The sequence below is a fragment of the Gambusia affinis genome, linkage group LG24 (assembly GCF_019740435.1).
Source record: "Gambusia affinis linkage group LG24, SWU_Gaff_1.0, whole genome shotgun sequence".
NCBI classification, from domain to species: domain Eukaryota; kingdom Metazoa; phylum Chordata; class Actinopteri; order Cyprinodontiformes; family Poeciliidae; genus Gambusia; species Gambusia affinis.
Genome location: NC_057891.1, coordinates 891144 through 918144, shown reverse-complemented (window position 1 = coordinate 918144; position 27001 = coordinate 891144). Strand labels below are relative to the sequence as shown.

At 45.7% G+C, this 27001-nt stretch overlaps 1 protein-coding gene and 1 long non-coding RNA gene across 3 annotated transcripts in view; one reads left to right on the top strand and one right to left on the bottom strand.

Moving 5' to 3' along the window:
• Positions 1-73: 73 nt before the first annotated feature.
• On the top strand, positions 74-19920 carry LOC122826974. Its single transcript, XR_006369907.1, has 3 exons — positions 74-740; positions 894-963; positions 19789-19920. It is a non-coding gene; the product is annotated as an uncharacterized LOC122826974 (long non-coding RNA).
• LOC122826970 (zinc finger protein GLI2-like) overlaps positions 7394-27001 on the bottom strand; it is a 46253-nt gene continuing 26645 nt past the window's right edge. Inside the window, exons 4-14 of one of the 2 annotated variants that reach the window (XM_044109401.1) lie at positions 23911-24113; positions 23387-23566; positions 19800-20001; positions 19344-19524; positions 17797-17904; positions 15764-15904; positions 14766-14915; positions 13189-13353; positions 11964-12230; positions 9775-10111; positions 7394-9623 (exon numbers count right to left, since the gene is read on the bottom strand). In XM_044109401.1, coding sequence (XP_043965336.1) covers positions 7789-9623; positions 9775-10111; positions 11964-12230; positions 13189-13353; positions 14766-14915; positions 15764-15904; positions 17797-17904; positions 19344-19524; positions 19800-20001; positions 23387-23566; positions 23911-24113 — 3769 coding nt within the window. In that variant the 3' untranslated portion in view covers positions 7394-7788. The remainder of the gene's footprint in view (positions 9624-9774; positions 10112-11963; positions 12231-13188; positions 13354-14765; positions 14916-15763; positions 15905-17796; positions 17905-19343; positions 19525-19799; positions 20002-23386; positions 23567-23910; positions 24114-27001) is intronic. The other variant, XM_044109402.1, reaches the window with a different exon arrangement.

Sequence of the window (27001 nt, the reverse complement as noted above, 5' to 3'; positions counted from 1 at the left end):
TTCTGTGATGCTGAATGTTATTTATTTATTTGTTTATTTATTTAGAGAAAGCATCTTTGTTTACAAAGAAAAAACAAGAAGCAGGTTTACAAAGGTTTAGGCTTCTAGAATATATACATAGGTATAAAAACAAAAAGCAGAAATTATGACAAATTAAAAATATTCAATGATCTACATTCATTTGTTAAAAGCTTTTTAGTTTGTAGTCTTGAAAATATTACAAACATGTCACCAGGAGTTTTTGTCCAACAGCGATGGCTACTGTATCTGTTAGCTTAGCTACAGACGAATGTTAGCCTCCAACTCACTATCCATTTAATCTCTGAAAACAAATATTTATAAAGATATTCATAACTTTAACTTGTCACTGACTTTAATCACATTTACCAACAGATGGAGTTAACCGTGACGTCAGCCTGTAGTTCGTTTTCAAAAACACTAGATGGCGCCGCTCTTCGCACTGACTTATAGCCAAATAAAAAAATCATGTCGAAGTAGAAAGCGCAGCAGTGTTTCGTGTGCAAATGATTCTTCCGGTTAGAAGTCGCAGCTAATGTTAAAAATTATTTTATAAATTTATTTGGAGAAATACAATAGGAACATAAAGTTGTACAACTGCAAAAATGAACAAAAAATATCCGTGGGCTAGTCTGACCTGTCAGTGATTAAAGCTTTTGTGATTATGTCGACTTGAACATGTTAGCTTAGCTAGGTTAGCCCCGACTCCTCCTGTGAAGCAGGTGAGCAGCACTGTTCAGTGACATGCTAGTTAGCTTAGCTACAGATGAGTGTTAGCGTCCACTTCACCAGTATTTAGCCAGTGAATTAAAAGCTTTATAACGATATTCATATATTTATCTTGTCTCCGTACGTTTGACCACATTTACCAACAGATGAGTCAAAGTCAGCAGCAGCCATGACCTCTGACCCCGCAGACCAGCCTTCCTCCTCCTCGTGAAGCAGGTGAGCAACACTGTTCATCGTTAGCTATGCTAACTAGCATGCTTTTCTAGCATGGCTGCAAGTAATGTGAGGGGATTTCTCTGCTTGTCTGCTGTTTTTACCTTCACACAACGAAAAGAAAGTATTTTTACTGAGAGAAATTCAAAGAATTTTTATAAATTAATGTAATAAATGTATTAAATATAGGCTATTTAATATCACTAATAATGAAGAGACTGGATGGTTGAAGCAGTGAGTATCCTAACTTAGCTGGTTTGGAGAAGCCTCCATTGTTTTAAATATATTTTGAGAAAAAGAATCAGAGCAGCTGAAAATATAACAAATGTTTCAGTTTTGGTCCCAAATCAAAGTGATTCTATCGACTGAAAACAGTTTTGGATTAAAGTGGACTAAACAGTGCTGGTGTGAACACGGCCTCAGCTCTGGACCGGTTCTCCTGAATGCTTCCTCCATGTTGCTACATGTTTAGTCTCAGTGAAACATGGTGGTGGCGGTATGATGGTGTGTCCCTCCTGCCTCATACTGACAGTCTGCTGGATGGGTCCGTTCTGTCCATCATGACGGAGTCAGGCTGGAGATCCGTGGGGGTCCAAGGACGGGCGGAGCAGCTCAAGGTGGAGCCTGTAGCCATCCGATCGGCTGTCAGCCCCCTCCAGCCGCCTCGGCCCATCCTGGTCCCTGCAGCCAGAGTTAATGCAAATTATGCTGTGATAACACCATCCATCATCCTCGCTGCCATTAGCCGCTGACAGGCCGCACCGCCGCCGCCTGCATAATGTGGAGCCTCCTCCTGCTTCCTGTTTGCTCCACGCCGCGCCGGCCGGGCCGGAGGAGAACCGGGCCGCAGCAGAACCTGCTGAATAACGGGCCTGACGCTGCAAAAACTCAAATGTTAGCAAGTCGTTTGGTTCTTATTGCAAATATCTTAATACTTTTAAAATGAGACAATCTAACTTACAGGGAACTTTTCAGCAACACAGAGGAACTTGATTCAGGAAATCTCTTTAATATTTATAAAAAATATAATAAAAATAATCTGCCAGTCACACTTAAATATTTGAAATCAATAAAAATCCTCTAACAAACCGCACTGTAAAAATAATCTAGTTTGTCCAACATAAACATCTCAGTTCAGTTCAGATGAAACTAAAGTAACTTTTCAGCAAAATGTTACAGTTTATGATAATTCCCTAATATTGAAAACGTTGAAGTTCCACCAGGAGTTTATTTCACTTCTAAAATCACATTTTCTGTTACTAGTGAAATAATTTACCAGCCAACTAAATATTTTCATCAATATTAAGGAATTATTGACGTAAAGCTTTTATTTCTCTCTGTCTTATAAAAAGTTATTTTTAATATTTTTTTCTGTAACAGTTTAGCTCTAGAAACTAGATGAAAAATGTTACATAAAGTTTATTAATCTTTGAGATTTCAGCTCTGATTTTAGTTTGTTAGTTTAGTTTCTGATCATCTGGAGAAAATTATGTTGAAATTCTTTCCTTCATTCATTCAGTTGAGTCGCATTTCAGGGGAACCAGACGACTTTCAGTGTTTTTAGTTTCTGATCTGCAGCTGAATCTTCCTGTAACTCCAACCGAACATCAACTTTCCTGGTTCTGACTCCTGATCGGGTCCAGACCCGCTCACACGTGACCAGCTGTTCCATGACACCTGGACGGGTCCAGCATACGTTCAGGCGCCGCCCCGCTCCTCAGAGGGGCCGGGGCCAGAGCGGGGGGAGCTTTAATGAGGACCTCCATCCCGAATCCCTCCAGAGAGCCGGGACCTGCCGGGCCCGGCGAGCGGCGAGGCGCCGGCTCTGACCCCGCTCAGCTGCCGCTGGGATCCACCGCCTCAACCCGACCTGTCCTTAAACCCAGAGAGCAGCGGCTCGGCGCCGCACAGAAACCTAAATTACTGCTAAACCATCAGAACCACCCTGGAAACAGTCAGAACTCTAAAAACCAGGAAATGAAACTAAAATGAGACAAAAACCTAACAAGCAAATCGACACCAGAGAGCAGAGACAAAGATTTAAAGAGGAAAATGTTTTAAAATCCAATAATTAACTGAAATTAATACGACGGAGATGAAAAGAACAAAGACAGCAGGCATGAATATAAAGATTAATATTTCAACTGACATGAGAAGAAAAAGAAACCAAAAGAGATGCAGCAATAAAAATATGAATATAAAGAAAAAACTACTATTATTATTATTATTATCAATAATGTTGATTATTACTGATAATAATGGACACAATTTCTACTATTGTGTTTTCTCTACGTCTCATAATCAGATGTTATTCTTCCTTGTCAATAATAATTATAATAATTAAATTAATTTTTATTAATAATTGTAACAATATTATTTAACAATAATGGAATTTTAAAAAAAAAAAAGCAATAATAAAAGTAAAAAGAAAAACATCAACAATAATAATAATAGTAAAATAACAATCCAGTAAAATAATAATGATAAAAATAGAAATGAAATAAAAATTTAATATTTAGAAATGTTAAAAAGAATCAAATAAAAACACCTGAATGATAAATTAAATCTTAGAAACACAGACAGGATGAAGATGAGGATGATGGTGATGATGATGACGATGATGATGATGATGATGATGACAGTGACGATGATGATGGTGGAACCATTGAATCTCTGGGCAGACTGGCGGTCGTCATGGCGACCAGGTGGAGTGTCTGCAGGTGAACTGGTTGAAGGTTGCTGGTTCCAGTCCAACCAGCAGACCTTCATGTTTCCACTCCGCCCCTGCGGGTCTGGGTCAGAAACCCCTCCAGCAGATGGAGGCTGTTGGAAAACAGATGTTATTCTGCAGCTGGACAAACTATGAATATGGATGATCGATTGGTTCAGGACGCCAAAGGCCTCGCTGCTGATTGGCTCTCTGGTTTCCTGCTGAAGCTCAAATTAAAAACTCAAATATTGCTCTTGATTCTCTGTTCCTATTATTGTGTCAAATATTTCATTGCTGCTTAAATTTACTGCATTAAACTGAACTGGTTAATATTTGATAAACCAGTAACAAACAAGTTTCCCTCCTGTGGCATCACACTTCCTGGAACTTTTTAACTGACGGCCATCTTGGTAGGCAGTTGCTATGACAACAATAAACAAGTCGCGAGCTTAGAACAAGAACAACCAGATGTTTTGAAGGAAAATTTTTGTGTTGCGTGTGTTCAAGTTTGAGTGTTGATGTTTGAATCTGTTGGGTAAATTGTCCGCCGGTGTTCTGGATCTGCTGTTGTTCTGGATCGGCCGTTGTTCTGGATCTGCTGTTGTTCTGGATCGGCCGTTGTTCTGGATCTGCTGTTGTTCTGGATCGGCCGTTGTTCTGGATCTGCTGTTGTTCTGGATCGGTCATGGTTCTGGATTGGCGGTTTGTGGATCGAAGGCGTCTCTCTTTGGTCCAACATTTCTCCTCTGTAGAGCTCCGTTTCCCAGGATTATTCATTCGACCCGAGTTAATACGAAGCAGCCGATGACCCACAGGGCTCCTCTCCGTCTGCAGGAAGGTGGCCGTATTGAGATGAGGAGTCCGGCCTTAATAATGCATTCGTCCCTCAGGGGCCACCCAGGCAAGGAGAAGTCTTCCCTTCTGGAGGAAATCAGAGTTTCACTTTAGTTTGAATCACCTTAAAATGTCTGCAGCCTTTGACTCACTGCTGTTTTCGGTCTGAGATGATGGGATGATGCCGGAGTCGTCAGACGTGTCATGGTTATCGTCTCTGCATCTGGACGGCGTGCTGGGCCTCCTGACAGGCCATCATCCAGCAGCAGACCCAAATGGAGACAGACAGACTCCTCAGCTGCCAGTTTGACCACAGATTCCCAGATTAATGCGTTGGTGCAGCGGTGGGGGAATTTACATACCAGTCTAATAGAAACGAATGAGACATCAGTGAGCGGCCGGCGTTATCCATCATCGGCGCTGACACCGGCTCTCTGCCTTGTTAGACCGTCACATGTGTGATAATAAGGCAATAAGGAGAGCAGAGAGCAGGAAGGAGGAGGTCAGAGGAGGAGGAGAGACTCCTTCAGCTCTGCTGGTCCCATTAGCTTTGCTCCTAATTAGGTCCACTTCAGTCCTCACTGCTTCTCTGATTCAGAGAGTTAGGAGGTTAAATACCAGTAAAGAACCTTGAAACCAGTTCTAAAATAGACTGGGAGCCACTGCAGACACTCTGAAACCAGCTTGTTACTGCAGATGGAACATAAATCTCAGTAGCTGCGTTTCCATTAACCACAGAACAAATTACAATTACAAAAATTAATTTTTTATATGAAAACATGAGTTTTGATAAAGCTCAAGTATTTTGATAAATAGTTTTTAAACTGGGATGTGGTGGTTTTTCAGCCGTATCTAAGTAGATGTACTTTTATTCACATCACACAAACCAACAGCTGGATGTTACTACTGCAGAAACCATGAAGAAGACGACAGGAAGTGGTCTTCTTTGTGGTTTGTTTTTTATGGACGTTCTCACACAGTTCATTATAAGTTTCCAATTGTGTTTTTATTAGAGAATATAGACACAAATTTGTAACAGATAGTGATTTAGTCTGTAAGTTATAAAAGTTTGAACTAAAGGGATTATGGGAGAATTGTTCTGGTTCTCCAGAGGTTTTCTGATCTGATCCGATTCTTTGGTTCCTTGTTTAGAGTTTCTCTCTCTGAGGTTTGTCCTGATTCTGACCCGTTCATCGTTGGCAGACTGGAACATAGAGACACGTGTCATCAGCATAGCGCTGAATATTAATAATGATCTGATTACTATCAGAAATCAAATAGTTTATAGTTTGATTCTGTCATTTCTCTGTGGAAGTTCAGTTTAACGCCAGGGTGGGCAACTCCAGGCCTGGAGGGGCTCACTGCTTCTCTGGAGGGTCCTGGAGGGCCTATGTCCTGGAGGGCCGGTCTATTGGAGGGCCGGTCTAACGGAGGGCCGGTCTAACGGAGGGCCGGTCTAGTGGAGGGCCGGTCTAGTGGAGGGCCGGTCTAATGGAGGGCCGGTCTAATGGAGGGCCGGTCTCCTGTTACTGTTAAATGTTTCTCTACTTCAACACACCAGAGTCCAATAATGAGGTCGTTAGCAGGATTCTGGAGAACCCGACTGCACTGAGGAGGAGGTTCAGCTGTTGGGTTCAGGTTGTTGGACCAGAGAGACTCTAAGAGCTGCAGGACACTGGGATTGACCAGCCCTGGTTTAATGGATCCAATTTATTTTCAGTTATTTTCAGTAGAGACGTGGATCTGCTGCTTCAGATTCACTTTATGCTTTCAGTTTACTGAAGACCAGATCTGCTTCGCTGCTGTTGGAGTTTCTCATTTCCTCACATCCAGAACTTTAAACCTGGTTTACAGTTTGTTTTATGTTGGAGGGATCTAGCAGGATGAGCAGAAACCCTGTAGAGGTGTCGCCCCCTGCTGGCAGGTCAGCTGGAGGTCAAAGCCACTTGATTCCAGCGGTAATGGAAACCTGTGGTACATCTTCCTCAGCCAGTTATCCCCTCCATGAAGCATGGTGCTGCTGATGCATGATCCCTGCTAGCTTCCTGCTCTTGTTGGCTGCTGCAGCCTGAGGCGATCCCCCCTCCTCCACATCTCTGACAGAATAAGGAAATCCAGTGGCAGGAGCAATCACAGCCTGCAGATCAAACGTATCCTCGGCTGAATTAACTGACACAGTGAAATCATTTGTTCCTGTGAGCGCTCGGCGCCTGCTCGCTCCTCTCAGCTGGTTTGTTTTATGTGGTTTCAGCAGCCGAGTCCTCTGGGCCGCTCTGTCAGAGCTAATATCGGACAGCGGTGAGGCGGAGTGCAGCTCTGCACACGTCGAGCCTTTTCCTCTCCGGTTAGCCTCCTTTTTCATCAGCGGAGGAGGCAGCGTTCACATTCTGCCGGCCCAGGGAAGGCGAGGTCAGGGGAAGTTATTTCAAAGAGGTCGCAGACTGATGTTGGACAAGAAAGGAGAGAGGAAAGAGAGGAAAGTGCGTTGTCTGCACAGGCTGCAGGAGCGGCGCTTCAAAGACAAAAGTTTTCGTCCTGAATTATTGAAGCCAGCAACACTTTCTTCTCTGCAGGAAACAATCAGGGGATGAACTGGTGAGGAATATTTAGTCAGAGCCGGAACGGAGCACATGTAGCGTTATCAGAGCCGAGATTCAAGACCAGAACATCTAAACGGGTTGGAAACGCTGCGCCCCGACAGACTCAGAGACGAAGAGGAGAGTTGAGTCAAGTCCAGATGTCCTCAACCAAATGATGCTGCTCAGGAATCTGGAAGGTTTTCCAAGGTCCTTCCACCAGATCCTGGTGTGAAGCCTTTATTCTGGAAGAGGCTGGAGTTCAGTCATTGCTCTGAAGTCGTGGATGTGAAGGAAAGAACCAGGAAGACAGTTTAAAAAATCCATAATTCTTGTTTATTAAAAATGTACAAATTGTATTTACACAGGAAACAGGAAGAATGTACAACAGGAAGAGCTGCAGTCTAATGATAGATTTACGTTCTGGTGAAGTCCTCTGCTGTTCCTGCTTCCAGCTGCAGGTTGGTCACAGTTAATCTGTCATAAAATGATTCGGGAACATAACCGCTGACCTCTGAACCCGTCGTCTTGCAGTCCAGGCTCATTTTTCCACCAGCAGGCACTTCAGTAAGATCACCTCTGTTCAACGGCTAATTTTTACATCATACTCACATCCTAAGGCAAGAACAGAAGTATGGCTTTTGGTGAAAAGTAGAAAATAATTTACAGCTGGATGAACAAGGGAGACGGATGAATACAAAGCAGTTTTTAGCTAATCAGGTTGAGGAACTTGTTCTCCTCAGCCAGGGCGCTCAACAGTGAGCTCATGTCCCCGACGGCCATGTTCCCGGTTCCCATGGGGACTGAGGGCAGCGTCACCGAGCTCCGGGGCGTCGTGAGGCGAGACGAACTGTGGGAAAAACTCTGGAGAAGTCCTGGACTCAGGGTTCCTGACATGAGGCTGGAGTGATCCCCATCGTCCAGCATGCTATCAAAGTCTATCTGAGGGTGCTCAGGTGCAGTCCTGCTCCCCTGGCTGTCGGCTGGAGCAGCTGAAGGAGAGCTCACCAGAAGGGAAACCTGACAGTCCAGGTTCCCGTTGGGCTCCAGGACTCGGATCTGACCCGTGTAGAATAGAGCGCTGTCCTCAGAGATGTAAGAGAGTTCAGAAACTCTGCTAGAGGAGAGCTGGGAATCGTCTGGTGGCGTCAACACCTTCGATATTGAGACATTCGGAGAGTTAGGTTCTGTTGGTGGTCTCTGCTGGGGATGGTTCTGATTCCCAGTCAGGAAACCAGTCATGTTACAGTTCTGCTGGTCTAAAGTCATGGTGGATGAATCACAACTCTCAGTTTTTATCTGTGCAGGCTGGAGTTGACCAAAGTCCATGTCAACTGGCTCCTGCTTACAGTGCAGGATGTTCCCACAGGGTGGATGCGCAGCGTTGCCATTCCTGTCATAGGAACTTTGACTGAACCTGTACTGAGGGCTAGAAGCTTCATTGAGGTTTGAGGACTGCTGGAAGCAGTGCTGTCCAGGTGGCCTGCATCTGTTGTTGAGGTGTTGGACTATCTGCTGGTGGGAGGTCCCACTGAAAGACCCAGAGTTCTGGTTCTGTTGGACAACAATCAGATTCCCACGTGGATCTAGTGTGGAATACTGCTGGGTGGTGTCCATGTTCCACGGTCCACTAGCAGCACCGCCGTGTGGTGAGGATGGACTCATGAGTGGACTCTTGTTCGCCCCATCCATCCGTCTCTGGTGGTACAGCTGCTGCTGGCCGCCGCCAGCTCCGTGGAAATCTCCTTGACCAGAGGGATTTCCATTGCACCTTCTGGTCTGCATGGTGACGTCCTTCGAAATGCTTGCTGGTTGAAGGCTGTGAGGGAATCCACGGGTACCGACGTTCGGTTGTGCACACACTTGCTGGGAAAAACATCTGTGATCTTTTGCAGGAGGGGGATGAGGCTGCAAGGAGACCCTTCGGTTGAGTGAGACCATGCTGTTGAACCGATGTAGAGGAGGCTGGCTGAGAGGAGCTAAAGGTCTCACAGGGTCACTGGCTCGACGGGGAATGTTGGAAGGAACTTCATGGGGCATCAAGCTCCGTTCCTGGCTGACATGCAAGGATTGGAGGCTGTTTTTGGATGAATACTCATTGAAATCCTTCAGACATGATTGATCCGGGTATGGAAGAGGTGTAGGAGGTGCACCACCAGTTGCAGCAGCATACTTTGCCTTCAGTCGGTAGTGCTGGGCTGGGGTCAGGGTGAGAGGACTGGCAAGCCCAGGCCCACTATTATTCCCCCCAAACTGACTGGCCTGACTGGAGCGCCGAGAAATATCAGCAGAGATGGGGTCGTAGGAGTCAGCTGAGCTCATGTTCGTCAGGCGGTTGGCAGCAAACTGGGACGTTTGGCTTGAGCGTCGACTGGAGAAACCAGGGGAGATGCCTGAGGAGCGGCGGCTGAGCGTGTAGACCGAGCTGAAGGTGCTGGAAGTGCTGTCTCGGCGCTCAGAAAGGTTTCCCAGCAGAGTCATTTTGCCAGAGCCGGGGAAAGAGGCTGGGTCTCCACTCAGACTTGAATTTTCCAGGAGGGACCCTGAGAACAAACAGAAATATTACCCATGATGCACAGTGTCAGCACATCTAGAAGGAGGGAAGGAGTCAGAGAGGTTTTGCTCTTTGCATTTTGATTATTTTGGCTTTTATCTTATTTTCTTCGGATCATTCCCAGCGTGATCCAGACTCACCGCTTGTCGGTACAGGCGGCAGCGTGGTGCCTTGATGAGCAGGGGGTGTTGGGTTGTTGGCCCACCGACACGAGTCCCGTACCGCCTTCAGCTTCTCCTTCTTCAGGTTCTCCAGGCACTGGCTGCTGCTCAGCTGCTTTCTGAGATGGAGGCCGACCGCTGCGACCCCGCCGGAGAAATCCACAGAGTCCAGGAACGGCAGGTCGTCCAGCGCGCTGAGGTCCCCCAGGCTCCCCCCGCTGTGCGCCGCTGTTTCTACTCCACTGTCATTGTTGGTGCCAAGTGGTGACGGCTCGCTGCTACATGATGACTGACCGCCAGGACTGGACTGATGCATCTACCAGGAGAGACGGGAGCGACGCATTAGAGAGGCTGGGATAAACAGAAACATCTTGTCCTAAAAACTGTTTTCCTTCTGCAAAACAAAAGTGGAGCAGTGGGGAAACCGGCATGTTGAGCGGCCTTTTATCCTCCCCCGCCTTAATTGTAAATAATGAGTGTTTTCTGGGGGAGGGGAGGTGGGGCTCCACAGATTACAGGCTCTGTGAGTCTGTCTGTGAATTTAAAATGTGCAGGATGAAAGGCTGAGTGGAGCAGCGATCATCATGAGATGGTTCAACCAAACAGTCCACCATGCAGCTGGAGGTTTCACTGCCTCTCCTCCATTTCTCTGGTTTCACCAGAACAGGAAGTGGACCCTGGGTCACATGGGTCCTGATGCAAAACCAAGAGGTTCTAAGGAAGAAGGAACACTAATAAAGCAAAACTAATTAACATATCAAAAATACATAAAGTTAATGCAGTGTTGTGTAAATCAGTGAACATGCCCCCTGCTGCCCTAAAACACTGGAAAAGCTCATTAAAAGAGGAAAAAAGCTTCATTTAAATAGAATTTCTGAGTGAAACAGAAACTCTGATCAGTTCAGATTAAAGGCCTCCAACAAAACAAGCTTTTATTCTTTCATCTATTCGTTCTTTCATTTGTTTTCTACATATTATTTCCTCATTCTGCTATCAAACCTGCAGTTGCTCCTGATTTAACATCCCAAAATGATGGAAAAAGACTTTGCAGAAGTGAAACCTTCTCTTCCAGGCCACCTGGAGCCTTCAGGCCTGGAAACCTGTAAATTCATCTGCAGCGTTTTTCCTCCTCTACATACGATCAGATGATCGACGGTGGCAACGTTTACGTTCTTCTTCTGCGCCTGCGGCTCGTTTTAGGAGCTTTGACTGCGTTCACATCACTCAGCAGGATGAACGATGATTAATAGAGCTGATCATCAACACCTGATGTGTGAAAGTAGCCCAACAGGTTTTTCATGAATGAATGAGGATCTTCTGAGTGAGGAAAGGCTGAACCATTCCTGTCCTGTTGATGAGCGATGGAGAGGCGGTTGGGCCTTTTCTGCAGTAATGCAGCTGGTCCAGGTGGTTAGTTCCTGCTTAGCAATCAGTCAATGTAAAATATTGATTCATCAATGGTTTGCAACAAATTTTTCCAATTGAATATCGATTTGGAAAAGCCTGTGAATCGAATTGAACTCCTGTCCCTGTGTCATATTAAACAGTTCTTCTTCTTCTTGGGTTTATTTGTGGTTAGAGAACAACTGTTGGTGGGTTAAGTTGTACCCATTAATAACCTAAATCAGCCGATCACAAACTAAACCTGCTTTCTGTTTGTCTGGAACTAAAATGGCCGCAGTACACGGCTCTAGATTTAGCAGTTTGTGTCTTTGGGGTGACTGGACCTGACTTTGGTGTAGATCAGCTGCTCCACCTGAAGTGGTTCAGTCACCAAGGAACCGCCTGGTGGAAACTCCAGGAGGAACCCAGAACCTTCTGGAGGATCCTCTTCTGCTTTTTGTTCTAGGAACAGCGTTCCTGCTTTGAGAAGCAGAGAATGTGACTGGAGGAAAGAAACCTCTGGGTTTTCCATCCAGTCTCAGAAAACTACCAGAGCTCCTGGTTATAAATTGTAGATAAAATGCTAGATGTCCTTGAAGAATGGGGTGAAATGGTGATGGTGGCAGTAATCCAAGGTTAGCTCACCTTAGTAAAGTCTGTCCGTTAGGGAAGTAAAAGCAGAAAGACATAGAAAGCATCAAGCGTTTTGGTTTAGTTAACTCCGTGGTTCACTGTGCAGCTCTGGCATCAAGACGACGTTTCATCAGACTGTGTGTCGTTCTCACCACAGGGTTTTCTGTCTTGATGGATTTCATGTGCAGGTACTCCTCCGTGACTCTGGGGGAGCTGTTCTCCAACAGCTTGTCCTCCCCCTGGAGCCTGCCGGCTCTCTCGTTCTCTCCGTTCTCCCTGGGGGGTCTGGGCGGCAGGTCGCTGCGCTGCCTCTTGGTGACGTGGGCCTCCGGGCCGTGAACCGTCTTCACGTGCTTCCTGAGAGAGCTGGGGTCCGTGTAGCGCTTGGTGCAGCCCGGGATTTTACACACGTACGGTTTCTATGGGAACAAATGATATTCAGTTTATTTATACAGCACCAGTTCACAACAAATATTGTCTTGAGGCAATTTTCAAAGAAAATCATTTTAAATTAAATCATATATACATTCCAACTGATCAGTACAGAAAAGTCAGTTAATTATTTAAAGTAGTTAATAAAGGATGAAAACAAGAGACTGTACGTTTTTTAAGAGTCTTAAGGTTGTGTTAAAGCTGCAGTATATAACTTTAGTAAAAAATCATTTTTTTACAGTGAATCTGTGAAATAATCCATTTCCTCTGTCTTCTCCCAGTGCTATTTAGAAACAACCAATCAGAGGCAGGAGGCGGGTCTTAGCGCTGTCAATCACCACTCTGTATGTGCTCTGCTACGCTGCAGCTAGCATAGCCTTTCATGAATGCTAAGGCTAGTTAGCATAGCCACTGAGATGGTGGATAATCGGTTTTCCTGTAACAGTAAATTGCTTCTCTGTCATTAGCACATTTAGCAGCAAGTTCACCTGGATGATTGACAGCACTCTTTTTGTGGGCTCTAGTGTCCCCTATATGACAGCAGGCTTACAGGAAAGGGGGAAGGAGGGGGGAGAAGACATGCGGCAAACGTCGGCCGGGTCTGGGAATCGAACCCGCGACGGCCGCGTGGAGGACTGAAGGCCTTCAAACGTGGGTCGTGCTGTCCCCCACGGCACCACAGCACTTCACTGTACTGTAGGCTACATTCAGGCTGTCATCCTCAGACCAATAATCTGATTTAAAGAAAACCATTCAGTTTCTGGAAACACTTTCTAGTGTTTTCGTTTCCTGACACTCGGCGCCAGCTGCAGCGGTTCTGATCCGATCCTCCAAGTCTTCACAAATGAATTCCTGTCAGTTTTTCAACTACTTCAATGGGTTCACACATCCAGCAGTGAGAGCAGACCCATAATGCATTCTGTGTGAAGTCTCAGCCTTCTGTACCTCGTTGGAGTGCGTCCGGTTCTGGTGCTTGGCCCGGTCCGAGGCGTTGGAGAAGGCCTTGTTGCAGCCTTCGTGCTCGCAGACGTAGGGTTTCTCCCCGGTGTGAGAGCGCAGGTGGGTCTTCAGGTTCTCCAGGCGGGAGTAGGCCTTGGAGCAGCCCTCGAACTGCAGCGGAGGTCGTTAGAGAGAAAATTCATGACAGGAAAATCCTTCGCTTGTCTGATTGTTGTTGACTTTCTCTGTTTTCCTCTGGAAACAACAAGCAGCTGAGATAACCAGAGGAAACATCAAACTGCTCACCAATTTGTTCACCAACATGCTCCCTTTTCATCAGACAACTACCTGTTGAATTATTTAGATTATTTTCCAGCAGAGCTGTTAAATATTCTGTTTTCCAGAATATCTGAGGGAGATTCAGCCTTTATTTACCTCGTTAGGATCCTAAACAATCATTCTGGAGCCCAGATACGTCTCCGCTCATAACTTTCTCTGATTTTCTCCTTTTAAAAGTGGATCAGATTCAGAAAGGCAGGAAATATAAACACCAGATTGTCTCCTGGTCAACATTTCTGAGTAAATCTGCTTCGTTCTTTACTGAACCTGGACTGATGAGGCGTCTTCAGACAGTCTGATCCTTAAAGAAACTCTGGAAAACATTTTACAACTGAAGCAGTTCTGTTGTAAACAGAATTATTTTCTAATGTCAGAATTATTTTCCTCCCTCTGATGAAAAATGTTTGATGTTTCTATAGAAACGACCAAACTAGAAACTGTTCATACTTGTTTTGCTTCTAAAAGATAAAATCCATCTATTTTAAGTTTTATTTAAACAAAGTTTTTGACATATTTGTTGAAACTCTCACTGTGTTATGACGGTTTGTTTGGAGACAGATGATCAATTTCCTTTTCTTTCTCTCAGTGCTAACTAGAAACAACCAATCAGAGCCAGGAGGCGGGGCTTAATGCTGGCAATCACCACTTTGGTCTCTGGTTTGCTGCAGCTAGCAGTCTGTCCTGGATGCTAAGGCTAGTTAGCATAGCCACCGATGATGGTGGATAAACAGTTAAGTTGTTTCTCCACCGTTAAAACATTTAACAGGGAGTGCATGGGGATGATTGGCAGCGCTAAGCCCCGCCTCCTGGCTCTGATTGGCTGCTTTTGGTGCATTTTTTCAGACGCAGTAGTTGCTCAGGGAGGAGGTGGAGGAGATCGATCTGTTCACAGATTATCACAGATTATCACAGATTATCTATCTCAACATGCTGACAGTTTAACAGAAACATTTTTCTAAAAGTTACAAACTGCAGCTTTGTGATTTCATGAGGGAGAGAATAATCCTGACCTTCACACTGCTGGCAGCGTGTTTACAAAGCCTCCATTAAGGACAGACATTAATCTGATGTTAATAATCTGATGTTAGTAATCTCAGTGAGCAGGATCATGGATGATCTCCATCCTGAGCCTCGGTCTGCTCAGCTGCAGCATCAGTTCCCCTGTGAATGTTTGCCGTTGTTTAGGGCGGTGCTGCCCCCCAGGGGCCCGTTGGGGGCTTGTCCGGGAGCCATCCGTTACCCACCGTGCATTTGTGTGGTTTCTCCCCGGTGTGCCGGCGCATGTGAACCACCAGCATGTACTGCGCTTTGAAGGGCTTCTGCTCCCGCGAACAGTCGTCCCAGCGGCACACGAACTCCTTCTTCTCTCCATGGATGTGGTCATTATTGATGTGCTGGGGGACACAGAGCAGGAAGAGATGAGGGCGTTCTGCAGAGGGGGTCCGCTCTGGACCGTCAGCCTGCATGTTTCTGGAGAGATCAATCTTATCAGAGCAAATCCCTCCAGAGCGCTGCGGCACATGCTGCTAATGAGTCCTGACGCTCAAATCTTTGGGAACCAGAGAGCCGATCTGACAGCGTGGAGGAAAATGTGGGGTTTTATTTCTCACTTCAATCAGCGCTGAAGGAATCAGCAGCAATAAGATGCTGCGTTAGAATCCAGGTCAAACGGATCCTAAACCAACTTCCTGCTTCCTTTCAGAAAACAACAAGCTGCTGCTTCACTTTGGACCAATCAGAGCAGGAGGCGGAGCCTAAATGACCTGCAGGTACCAAGAGAATGGATCACCTGAAGCAAGGAGACAAAACTAAAATAAACAGGAAATAGATTATCATCAGAATGCTAATGATAATCTCATAATTCTGACTTTAAGCTCAGAATTATAACGTTAAATCTGAGGTCAGATTAGGAGGTGAAGTGATGAGGAATGCTCTAAACCGGAGCAGATCTTCAATCTTTAATCAGTAACTGATGTTTAAAGCTGGAAGCAGAGAGATGACAGAATAAAGTGGGTTTTTTAGCTGAAACGGTGAAGCTGAAGAGCTTCGTAAAGAAAAGTGTCGCCTGTGGATTCTGCTCTGGTTAGTGAATGACTGCAGCCGTAATCCGTCTCTCTGCCTGACTGGAGGCCAGGAATGCTGCAGAGCGGCTGGCTGCCATGGGAAACTGGACCCAGGAGGGCGTGTCCTGAAGCCCCTCCACCCGATCTGCTGAGACCTGAGCGGTTTGTGTGCTACGTACATGAACCAGCTGCTCCTGCGTGTCGTACTCCTGGCTGCAGCCGTCCCAGTGACAGTTGGTCTCGTAAACGGCCTCGGCCTCCTGCTTGCACTCGTCTCGCTCCAAGTCCTCCTTCAGGTCCTGAGCGCCGCTGAACTGGTTCTGCAGAAAGTCCAGGTTTTAAACATGTTGAGATTTCTCCTGACGTTTCCTGGCGTTTCGTTTAGCATCCAGAGTCGGTTAATTACAGTTTCATCTGGAAACGTCTCCATGATGCTGCAGGAAAGTTAAAGAGGCAGGAATCCCACGTGTTTGGATTTCGTTCACCACAAACTAACACACGAGACGTTTGTTTAGGACTCTTTATAATTTAGCAACATTACAGAGTTTCTGCAAGTCAGCAAGATGGAAACAGGCTGCAGACATTTCAACAACAGAAATGAAGCCGAGACGTTTTAGGTGTGCAGAGGAACCTCAGGTGTTTAGACTAGACCTCATGTTTTCACATATGTAGAAGAAAAATTAGAAAATGGGTTAAAACTCTGAATAAACATCCAGAATAAAACAAATGATTTCATTTCAGGAGTTTCACAATTTCTTTAAATATAAAATTAAAATATTTTAAGGGATTTTTTTCATTATTGTAGAGACATTTCTCATGATTTAAACAGTTTATTTTCTGTTTTTTTTCTTTATTAAAAGTGTCTTAGTGTCATTTTTTGCTGACATCTTTTTGTAGCACAATAATCTCCAAACTATATTAAATAAAATAAATGTTTTCAGTGTTTCTTTAAAATAAGGAGTCTAGAAATGTTTTCTCTCTAAAATGGGCGTCACACATAATTTATTCAATTATTCTTAAATTTCCAACTGAAAAAGTTCTTTTGTTTCTAAATTTTCTCTCCTTGGTTCCTGAGTTCTGGCGGCGCCACGGTGTGTCCCCTTCGGGTTCCCGTACGCCTCCACCGACACAAAGAGCCGTAGCTACACACCAAAACACAATGTGCTGACGGCAGCATGCTTCTGTCTGCGCCCCCCTTACACACACACACACCTGCACACGCACACACACACGCACACACACACACACACACACACACACTCTCTCTCTCTCTCTCTTCATCAATTCTGGTGGCCCCAAGACGACTGCGCTCGGCGCCGTCCCCATGCATCACAACCAAAGCTGCCTCGCGACCGGAGAGCAGCCGCAAATTTGTCAAAAGAAGAAGAAAAAGGCTCCTCACATGACAATAAAGCCGGGCCAATATTTCATGAAAATGAAGTGCTCTGGCACAGTTTACTGTGGCCAGGCGGTGGCGGGGGGGCCAAACAAATGGATGCAAAGCTGTTATCATGTGGAGTTTTTCTTTATCTGGACCGGTTTTACATAGAGGTCACCAGAGGCTGCGGCTCCCGGGGGCCCGGATGCCACAGTTCTGGAGGATCACAGGCCGTCTAAACGGCATCCGCCGCTTATCAAGACGCTCTATATCAAAATAAATGTTCCACAATCAGAAAGTCCTCCTCTCATCCCCTAATTTCTGGTGAAACCCGTCCTATGGACCCCGCTGTGGCCCCAACATACTTCAGACTCAGAGTGGATGTGCGATGAACATTTCCTCACTTGTCGTCGCGCAGCGGAAAGCAGTGATCACATCAAAGTGTTTGCATCATGTGACACCGAGCTGATAAGGTTGAGAGTCGGCGCACCGACTCAAGAGGACTCACAGCAGGACTGAGACTCTCTGCCTCACTCAGTGTAGCAGCTGCACTGAAGAGGAAAACCAAGGCCAGGAACCCAACTAGCTCTAACTCGCTAGTATCCTTTAGAATTGTGGGAAATAAAAAAATATAGGCAGTCTGTACATAGCCTACATTGTACCGACATTGGTAATGGATGTACGCTTTGCTGTAGTAGCAATAGGTAGACTTCACTATGAAGCCATGTGGTTCCCAGAAACACACAGTAAGGCCTGAGTACATGGGAACCTTAAGGCTGCATTCAGTCCAACTCCCCACAGGGCCAATCAGGAAGGGCCGTCGCCCCATCGTACCGCTGACAGAGGAGATCCCGGCTTCATGCCATCCAGCTCCGCCTTCACTTTGGACCGTTTGTTGATGGGATCCACCGAGCTGCTGACAGCAGAGTCTCCTCCGTGGTTCTGAGGACAGAATGAAGGACTGATCAATGACTTGGGATCTGCTGGCAGACGACCACACCAGATTATCGATTTTCAGTTCAACATCGACTAACGTCTCATCATGGGTTGAAAATGGTTGAGATGCTGCTATTCTAGGAGTTTGCTAGAACCGCCTTCACTCATCCAGTGACATAAAGCCTTGAGCCAATGAACGAATCCAATCAAATCGTTTGCATCCAATGCCCGGCTTGTTCCACCCGTGAAGTTTACCAAAAACCAGGAATGATCTGCAAATGGAGAGGCTCTGATGGGGCCAAAGGCAAATGCCTCTGGGTTCCCTCTGTCCAATCAGTCTCAGTGACGTTGGTGTGAGTTTCTGATCATTGTTTTTGTGTTTGGAGCGTTCGGTGGTCTGTAGCCTGACAGGAACATCACCTGGGATGATGTCATTTTTCTGTTTATGTTTGACAAAGAGCAACATAAACTCAAGTCAACAGTGACTCCATTCACATTACGGTGCTTTTACTCTGTAAGATGTTTAGAAAAGAGAAATGATTCTTTTCCACGATGTTCTCCCAGTCAGACCATACAGGATCTCCACACTGATAAATCGGCTATAATCCATAAACTCAGCTGTTCATAGGCTAAAGTGTTGTGTAATCCTCTTTAATCTGCTCCTGAAAGTGACCAGTGATCACAGAATGACCCTTAAACTCCTGATCAAAAGGTTCTTGTTGATTCAATGTTTTTCTGTATCAATATGAGGAACCAGGCATCGGTTTGTACCTGCCAGGGAAACTCTCATCCTCCGACTGATGGAGAGAAAAGCTGCAGTGTTGATCTCCTCCAGCAGGAGGTCACATACGGTCGTTCTGGTTCGGTCACTTTATCATAGCCCAAACATGTTCTATATACTTTTGACCACTTGACGCTTAAAGTCATGAAATCCCAAGTAAAGTTTTACTTCATAGTTTCAGACGACTGGGACGGAGAATGGAAGCAGAGAGGGTCCAGAAGTGACATATTCTGACATTGGCTCTCTGAAAACCTGATTTACCTTCAGTCCCTCCTCCCCTCACATCGTATTGAGACTGAATCAGAGGTTGGAATATGAAAACCAGCCGCGTGGGAGCAGAGGAGTCCTGGGTCTCCCCCACGGAGAGACTGCCTCCGAGGTGGGTGGGTGGGTGATTTTTTTTATTTCTTTAGCCACAAATCAAAACACAGAGACAGAGTGTGGGACGGACATCAAAAGAGACAATGACAAACAGAATCAGCAGAGAGAACAAACATTTGGTAACAGGAGCTGCAAGATTCAAGGCTTGGATAAACGGTTGTTTTAGGAGTTTGTAGCATGACGTTGCTGGAGGACGGGCGGTAATCAGAGAGCTGTATACTAAATTACACCAACATTCCTTCAAGTCCAAACGGAGATCATTTCATGTAAAACGGGCTCTTACCTTGGATGACACGTCGTTGTGGGTGGAGGTGGGCAGGCAGGAGAGGCCGAGGCCCGGCTGGCGACTGGAGAAAGTGGGTGGAGGGTGGATGAGGGGCGGGTTGTGCCCGAAGGCGCTGAGGCCGCGCTGCTGGGACAGGAGCTGCTGGTAGGCCATGGGGTGAGGGAAGGGAAACGACGGGCTGCGGAGGAAACCGTCATATTCATCGGCTTTACAAGGAATTTGAGTCAACAGCAGTACAGAAACATCCTTTCAGTAAGCTGATGGAAATATGAAAGGCCTGAGAAATATTAAAGAAGATAGGTCAGGGGATAAAACAAAGGAATGGTGAAGATAAACACGGAAAAAGGAAGAAGTTCTTGATTTGATCAGAAGAATAATCAAAATATGAAGCTAAGCTACAAGAAACCAACACTGAAACAGATTTCTGTCTCGTCTTTTTCAGGTGACTTGTACCTGAGTCCCCCGACCGACAGGTGTCCGTAGGAGCTGCTGGCGGCTGAACTGGACCGGGAGTTGTTGATGTACGCCACCAAGGAGTTGGGCGAAGTTCTGATCATGGTCTGGAGGTCGATGCTGGCGTCGGACAGTGGCGAGATGGACAGCGCCCTCTTCCTGCTGAGTCTGGGCGTCAGTCTGGGGCTGGAGAACCGGGACACTGGACACACAGGTAGGAGGTTGGAGGTGAGCAAGTGGCCAACTGATGGATCAACAGACTCAGCCATTTGATGAAACCTGTAACCTTTGACATCATTCATGCTACCCAGACTTTTTTCCTTTTGTGGTACTCTGTGATTTCTTCAGGTATAAATGAGGTAAATTTTTAATCAAAGTCCCTGAGGTCGCTCTGGTGCTTCCCTTTGAGTCGTCTCACCATCTCTGCTGCAGTCAGACTTTATTTCAGCTGAAATCTGAAAAGGTTTCTGAAGCAGCTCAGCTTCCCTCTCAGCAGCAGACATGAGTAAATGTTTTCTTTTGTGTAACTTTTTAAGGCGTTGTGTGGAACAGTTAGGTTAGATATTTTAACGTCATTAAAATGTTCTGACATTTTTCCATTACAATAAGAAAAGTGGAAACTTGGTCGCCTGTATGTGTTTTAAACCAAATTGTTAAAATTGTGAACTTTAAATATGTTCATGCTAACATGCTATAGCTAGGTTAGCTTAGCATATTGACATAGAGTACCTGAAGAGTTAAATGTTATTAGACATGATTTGACTTTCAATCTTATTTAAACCAGCCCAGCTTTAAGCAAAACAAATAAAAACATTTTGCTAAACTTAGCTAAGCTCAGTACTTCGACTAGCTTAGGCTAAGCTAATAGAACCTGAGCTAAGTGGCTAGAGAAGCTCATTAATATGCCGGATGTTTGTCTAAAAAGAGAATAATCTTTGGTCCTGCTGGTGGCTTCATGCTGATGATAAGTTGATTTGTTAGTAGACTTTATGTGGTGGTAAAATATACATAAAGGAACCATTTAAGTTTCTAACCAGTGGAAGACGCTGCTGTTTGGTTTTAATAGAAGCCAGTTTGATAAAATAGTATTTATAAATAAACCTTTGATGGAGAAAATCTAGAGAAATTCAACTTTAGTCAAATGAATCATCGTGTGCTGAGCCCATTAAGATTCAGGCATAACTAATCAATCTGTCCACAATAATCCTCCTAATCACCTCAGATAAACATCAACCGGCCTGGTTGGACTTCACCATGTTAAATGAGGGCAATTTACTGAGAATTGATTTGGTTCTGCATGGAGATGTATTCAGAGCAATCTGATCGATTTCAGCTCTAAAATGTTAATTCAGACAAGGACTTTAAACGGAAACACTGAGGAGGCATGGTGGAGTTTATCAGTGCGTTTGGAGGAAAACGCGTCCAAAAACAGCGACTTTCTGGTGACTTTGGAGCTTCAAGGCATCCAGAACTTCATCTGGATTTTACTGGAGAAATGAAGGAGCTGCAATCCTTTGTCTTTAGCTCAGCCACGCTAGAAGATTTTCCTGCATAAAGGAAGAACTTGGGGTGAATCCATCTCCAAACTCTGAAATTATATTCACTTTAATAAGATAATAAAGCGGACAGAAGAGGTCGTGACCTTTCATCCGTCACGCCGGACTGAACGTGAAAAATGGACGTGGCATGCTAATACCACTTAGCATTCGTCAGCAACTCATCGGTGTTGTGCAACACAAATAATCACCCTGCCGGAGCGCGGAGTGCTAACTGGTAAAACTGGGAGGAACTGGAACGATTCCATGAATTCTGGTCCAAAGCCTTTCAGGCGGTTCTGGATCCATCCTGAGACGGTTCCAGCTCTGGTGCTGAGTTTCTTTAGACGGCCTCTGTCAGCCTGCTTCATGCTGTCAGTCAGCTGCTTTCTGGAAATTATGATGCCGTTTGGAGAACATCCTCCTTGTCAGGTGATGATGCTCAGTAACTGGAATTAAGCCCAGTTTGGCTGAACGCCGTCCTGATGATGGATCCTCTGAGGTCGTTTCCATGAAAACCTGCAACATGTCGCCTGTTTGGCAGCGTTGATGAGGAGGAGGGCGTCTTCATCACACACAGTTTAACTGATGATGGAACCAAACGGAGACGAGGACGTGGTCTCCAGGGACTCAGCTTCATTACGGCGGCGCCTCGTCGTGGGACTCTAATGGTTCATTTAGGCGGCGGAGGCCTGGTGCAGGTACACATCAGGTGTTGTCCATCCGCAGCAGGCGGCCGCATTCACTCTCTCACCTCTGGGGAGAAGTTTATTAATGTCCCACTTCCACTGATGAACGGACCAATGGGAGGGCTGGATGCCCCACTCGTCTGCCGTCATTCATCAGCGCCGCCATCGGGACGGTCGGATGGAGAGACTCCGACTCCATGGACGTGTTTTTGTTTTAGTGGAAACAGGAAGTTCAGACATTCCTTCTGTTCCTCGTCTGACTCTCTACCTGAACTTTCTCTGGAGAAACACCTGAACCTCTGCATTTGAAAGAAAGAAAAACACTTGATGTTGGTGGGAAACCAGTAAATATTTATAATTCTTAGATAAATCTAAACTTTTTACCGCCTGACTTTAAAAGGAAATAAAGGAGATTCAATGTTCTGGTTGATTTAATCTCTAAAGGACCGAAGCGTCGTGTTGAACCTGATAACTTCTCATGTCCTCAGTGAATTTAATCTGGAGTTCCTCAGGGAGCCATTTTGGGTCCCCTTCCTAACAAACCTCCAGATGTTTCCTGATGTTGCTGGAAAACCTGACGTTTCTGAAAAGTTCAACTGGGGTTGAGCAACATCTCCATATTTTGAGGTATGGAGAAATAGAAAATGACTATTTCTATCGTTGTGACATCATGACAGCTCTAGAAAACATTCTTATTTCTAATATGCTTCTTTATCGACTGATATGAAACGCCTGTAGCAAGATAAGTTTCTCTACCTATTGGGAAATGGCCTAGTCAAAGGTTAGAGGCACCATGACATGTCAGGACTGTTGCAGATAGAAAAAAAGGAAAATCTCAGAACATTTCCTAGAAAAAGTGAAAATTTCCAAGTTTAACCAGTTAAATTTTAATTTGAAAAGTTTAATTTTTAATTTGAAAAGTTGCTTATTGGAATTTCTTTTTTGAAATTTCTGAGTTTTAAAAGTTCCAAAAAATTTATTTATTCACCAATGACTGTTAGCAAAATAAACATTACAGACAAAAATAAAAAACCCAACAAAGATAAGAGAATAAATATGAATAAAATCAAACGGGTAACTAAAGAAACGTTTTTGACTTTTGAAACTCAAACATTTCTGAGATTTTCTTTTTTAATCAAATTTGCAACATTCCAAACTAGTTTAGATTGAGCAAAAACTTCCTGTTTGCCGTTGTGGATCTGCTCTCAGCAGCCGGTAAACCCGTTCTACTCGTGGCAGCTCTCTGATCTGCAGAGTGCGGCTGGAAGCTGCTCTTTGTCTCAGAGGAAACGGTCTGGAGTTCATCAGCCCCCGACGCATGGCGTGTTTACAGAACAACGCAGAGCGGCGTCCATCAACCCACCGTCAACAGGAGAGAGGTAGTCGGCCAGTGGGGCCCCGGGCCCCGGCAGCAGCAGCTCGCCGTAGGGGCTGCGGTGGCTGGCCATCAGGTGGTAGTACTCCGCCGCGCCGGCCCCCGGGGGGGGAGGAGGAGGAGGAGGAAGGCCAAACAGGCCGCGCTCCTTCAGATGTTCATGAGCCACTGAGAAACAAGACGGGGAGGGGCAACGTCACAGACAGGCAGGGAGCCTGGAAACACCTGGAAAACCTTTTAACAGTCATTAATAACCTGGAGGAGCCTGGAAAAGCCTGGAAAATCCATTTTAATGTGAATTAAAGAATAAAAGTTTTAAAAGTCCAGAAAACTTCAACAGTTTAATTTTCACATTTAAAATGTTGGAGACCTAAAAGCACTCATAGGTTTTAGCGCTAGCACAGGAGCTAACAGTCCTCAGCCAATCAGCTCCTTCGCTTTCTGACTGGTCACCAGTAAGCTGAACTGGGGAACCTGTGTGAGCCCCTACTGGTCTGACTGGTCTGACTCACGGTCTGCCGGGCTGAGGCCTCTGGCGGCTGAGATCATGGACAGGGTGGGGCTGCCGTGCACCTGGCGCAGGTAGTGCTCCATGTGGGGAGAGACGTACGGGTGAGGCGGGCCGAACGGCGACTCGCCGGTCGCCATGGCGCCGGGCGACAGGCGGATCAGGGAGATGTCGGAGATGACGGGGCTGCCGGTCAGACCTGCAGGACTGGAACCAGAACCAGTGAGACTGGAAAGTATCAATGCTTTGAATATCAATACAGATATTAACATCTGATCAGTTCATCTCTACACAGACCTGCAGAGATCTGTCTGCTCTGCTCATTAAAACATAAAACAGTTCTTGTGATTATAATTACAAAACCTTGTAAATATTTTCGTGGCCTGATCCAAACCCACCGGCCTGATTTCATGAACAAATTGTCTTTGAGTTGAACGGATGTCGTCTGTCTTTCATCAGCAGCAGATTAAAAATGAACGTCCTGAATCATGCAGGACGGCGCCTGGATGAGGCAACGTCCTCATCCAGGCGTTGGATGAGGACGTTTGTGGACCTCCAGCAGGTGGAGGTCCACAAACCAAACCAGCCAAACCAGTCAAACCAGTTGAACCAGTCGAACCAGTCGAACCAGTTGAACCAGCCCACCGTCTGCACCGTCTGATGCGCTCGCCATGTGACGGCCTGAAGCCTCTCAGTCCACCAGCTTTGATTTGTTCATGTTTCCTCCATGATGGGATTCAATGGAAACAGCAAAATATAACAAACATTAAAAACATTAAAAAACAAAACATGTTCTGCACTTTTATCTTTTTCTGGTTCTGGTGACCCGTGGAAACCCAGATTGTTTTGTGTGAATCAACTCATGATGGGATGCTGGAGTCTGAAACATTTTAATCCTCATGATTGAGGATTAAATGAGCTCAGTGAGGCACCGCCGGGTCCTACTGGACCGGGTCCCACCGGGTCCAAACGACCCCACAGCAGCCGCTAACGGGAGTTTGGATTTCCTTCAGCAAAGGCTGGAGAGGCTGGTTCTGGTCCTGGTTCTTTCTCTGGTTCTTTCTCTGGTTCTGTTCTCCAGTCTCCATGTTAAATCAAACCGTCCCTGGTGGTACCGGCCCGGCTCACAGTATTTGTGTTTGTTGACACCGGAGATGAATTGCGGGGCGACACCGCCTCCCGTCTCGGCCCGTCTCTGGTGCCGGTCGGGCAGCGCTCTGATTTAGATAAATCACTCGTCCAGGATGCAGCTGAATGAACTCCCAGTGCAGGTTTCCAGGTCTGAAGCAGATCTGAGAAACGACCCAGATACCAACAAACAGAACCAGAACTCTCATCCTCATTCAGCCACACCAAACATTTCACTGGATTCATCCTGTCACAACCTGAAACCTGCACTGAGACTAAAGGTTTTTACTAAAACTGTCACCAAGACTAACCCCATCAAAAACAACCAATCAGAGGCAGGAGGCGGGGCTTAGCGCTATCAATCATCCTCAGGTGAATGTTTGATGCCAAACTGGACTCGTGTGTGTCCAGTCTTCACTACGTTGTTTCTTATTTTTAAGAGTGAGTGTTTATCACCTGTAGTAACAAACACGTGTTAGCTAGCAGGTAAAAGCTACATTAGCTAAGCTAACTTTGCCAGTTTGTTAGTAAATATTACTGATGCTGATCGTAGTATTACAGAGAACTGGAATTGATTAATAGTTGTAATGTTCTTACAGAAACCAGGTGAGCGCTAGCTCTAAGCTGTTTATTGTTGTCATAGCAACTGTCTACCAAGATGGCTGCCAGTTGCAAAGTTCCTCAGAGTGTGACGTCACGAGAACTTTGTATTGAAAACTATCAGCTGTATGATCCATTGATACTGATGAGGTGTCTGTGTGGATGCAGGTATTGATTGATTGATTGATTGATTGATTGATCAGGCCAGTTCCCTCCAGGTTTCTCTGCTTCCTGTCACAGAAACAGAGCGGCGCCCCCTGGCTGCGCGTTCTGACAGGACCTCTCATTACTGTATATGCAAACAGTGACAAAGCGGACGGCGCCGGGGTGTCATGTTAGACAATCAGGGAGCGGACCTCTGACACGCCGCCGCCAGCCCATAATAAAGCGCCGCGCCCGGCGACAAATGACAGCGCACTTAATTTGCTGTGCAATGTTGCTGTAATTAGGTGAATTTGGCAGCAGCAGGGCGAGCGACAGCCAGATCAAGGTCTTGATGAATTAGGGGTCCACTGTCAAGATCAAATCACATTAATCAAGGTGGCCAGGTCCGCAGACAGCCCCCCGCCCTCCTCTTCCTCAGCCGGCGTGATGAATAGCCCTGCTGCCGCCAGGCGCGAAGTATGCATCACCATCAAATCTGTGAATTTAAATGTAAGAGCTCCACTCGCTGCCGTCTATTGACTTTTTTGTCTTGGCGCCAGTTTTTCTGCTGTGATAAAGTAAGAGCTGAAAGTGTGCCGCTGCGCAGAGCCGTTAACGTTGGCTCGTAAAACCAGAGCCAGGGAGGCTGCTGGGAGAATCACTGGATGTGTTGCCTGCAACATGCAGCCTGAGCCGCGACCTCTGACCTCTGGGAGTTTAATTATGGCGTCAGCCTGCGGCTGCCAGGGCCTGCGCCGCGCAGATTAGCTCCAAACGAGCGATTAATGAACATGACGAGGCACGTGGAGTCTGTCCATCGCTGCAGTCGTGAGAGTTTAGTTTGACCTCTGACCTCTGAACCAGCTGCACTGCAGAAACACAACATCCTACAACTAACTTATAGGGAAGTTTCCAACAAAACAGCAGCTTGTTTAGAGTCCATAAATAATTAATATTGATGATAAAAAACTATTTATGCTGGCAGATTATCACTAAACATTTATTAGTGAAATAATCTGCAGTGGAATTATTAATTTATCATGAATATTAAGGAACTATTGACTCTAAAAAAGCTGCTATTTCTCACTGAAAAGGTCCAAATCAATTAGTTTAGTCTTATTTTCAGTGTTTTATGATATTTGCTCTAGAAACTTGAACAAAAATCCTCGGTATCATTTGTGGTTTTGTTGTTTATTAAAGTGTCTTTTTGCTGATTTGACCAA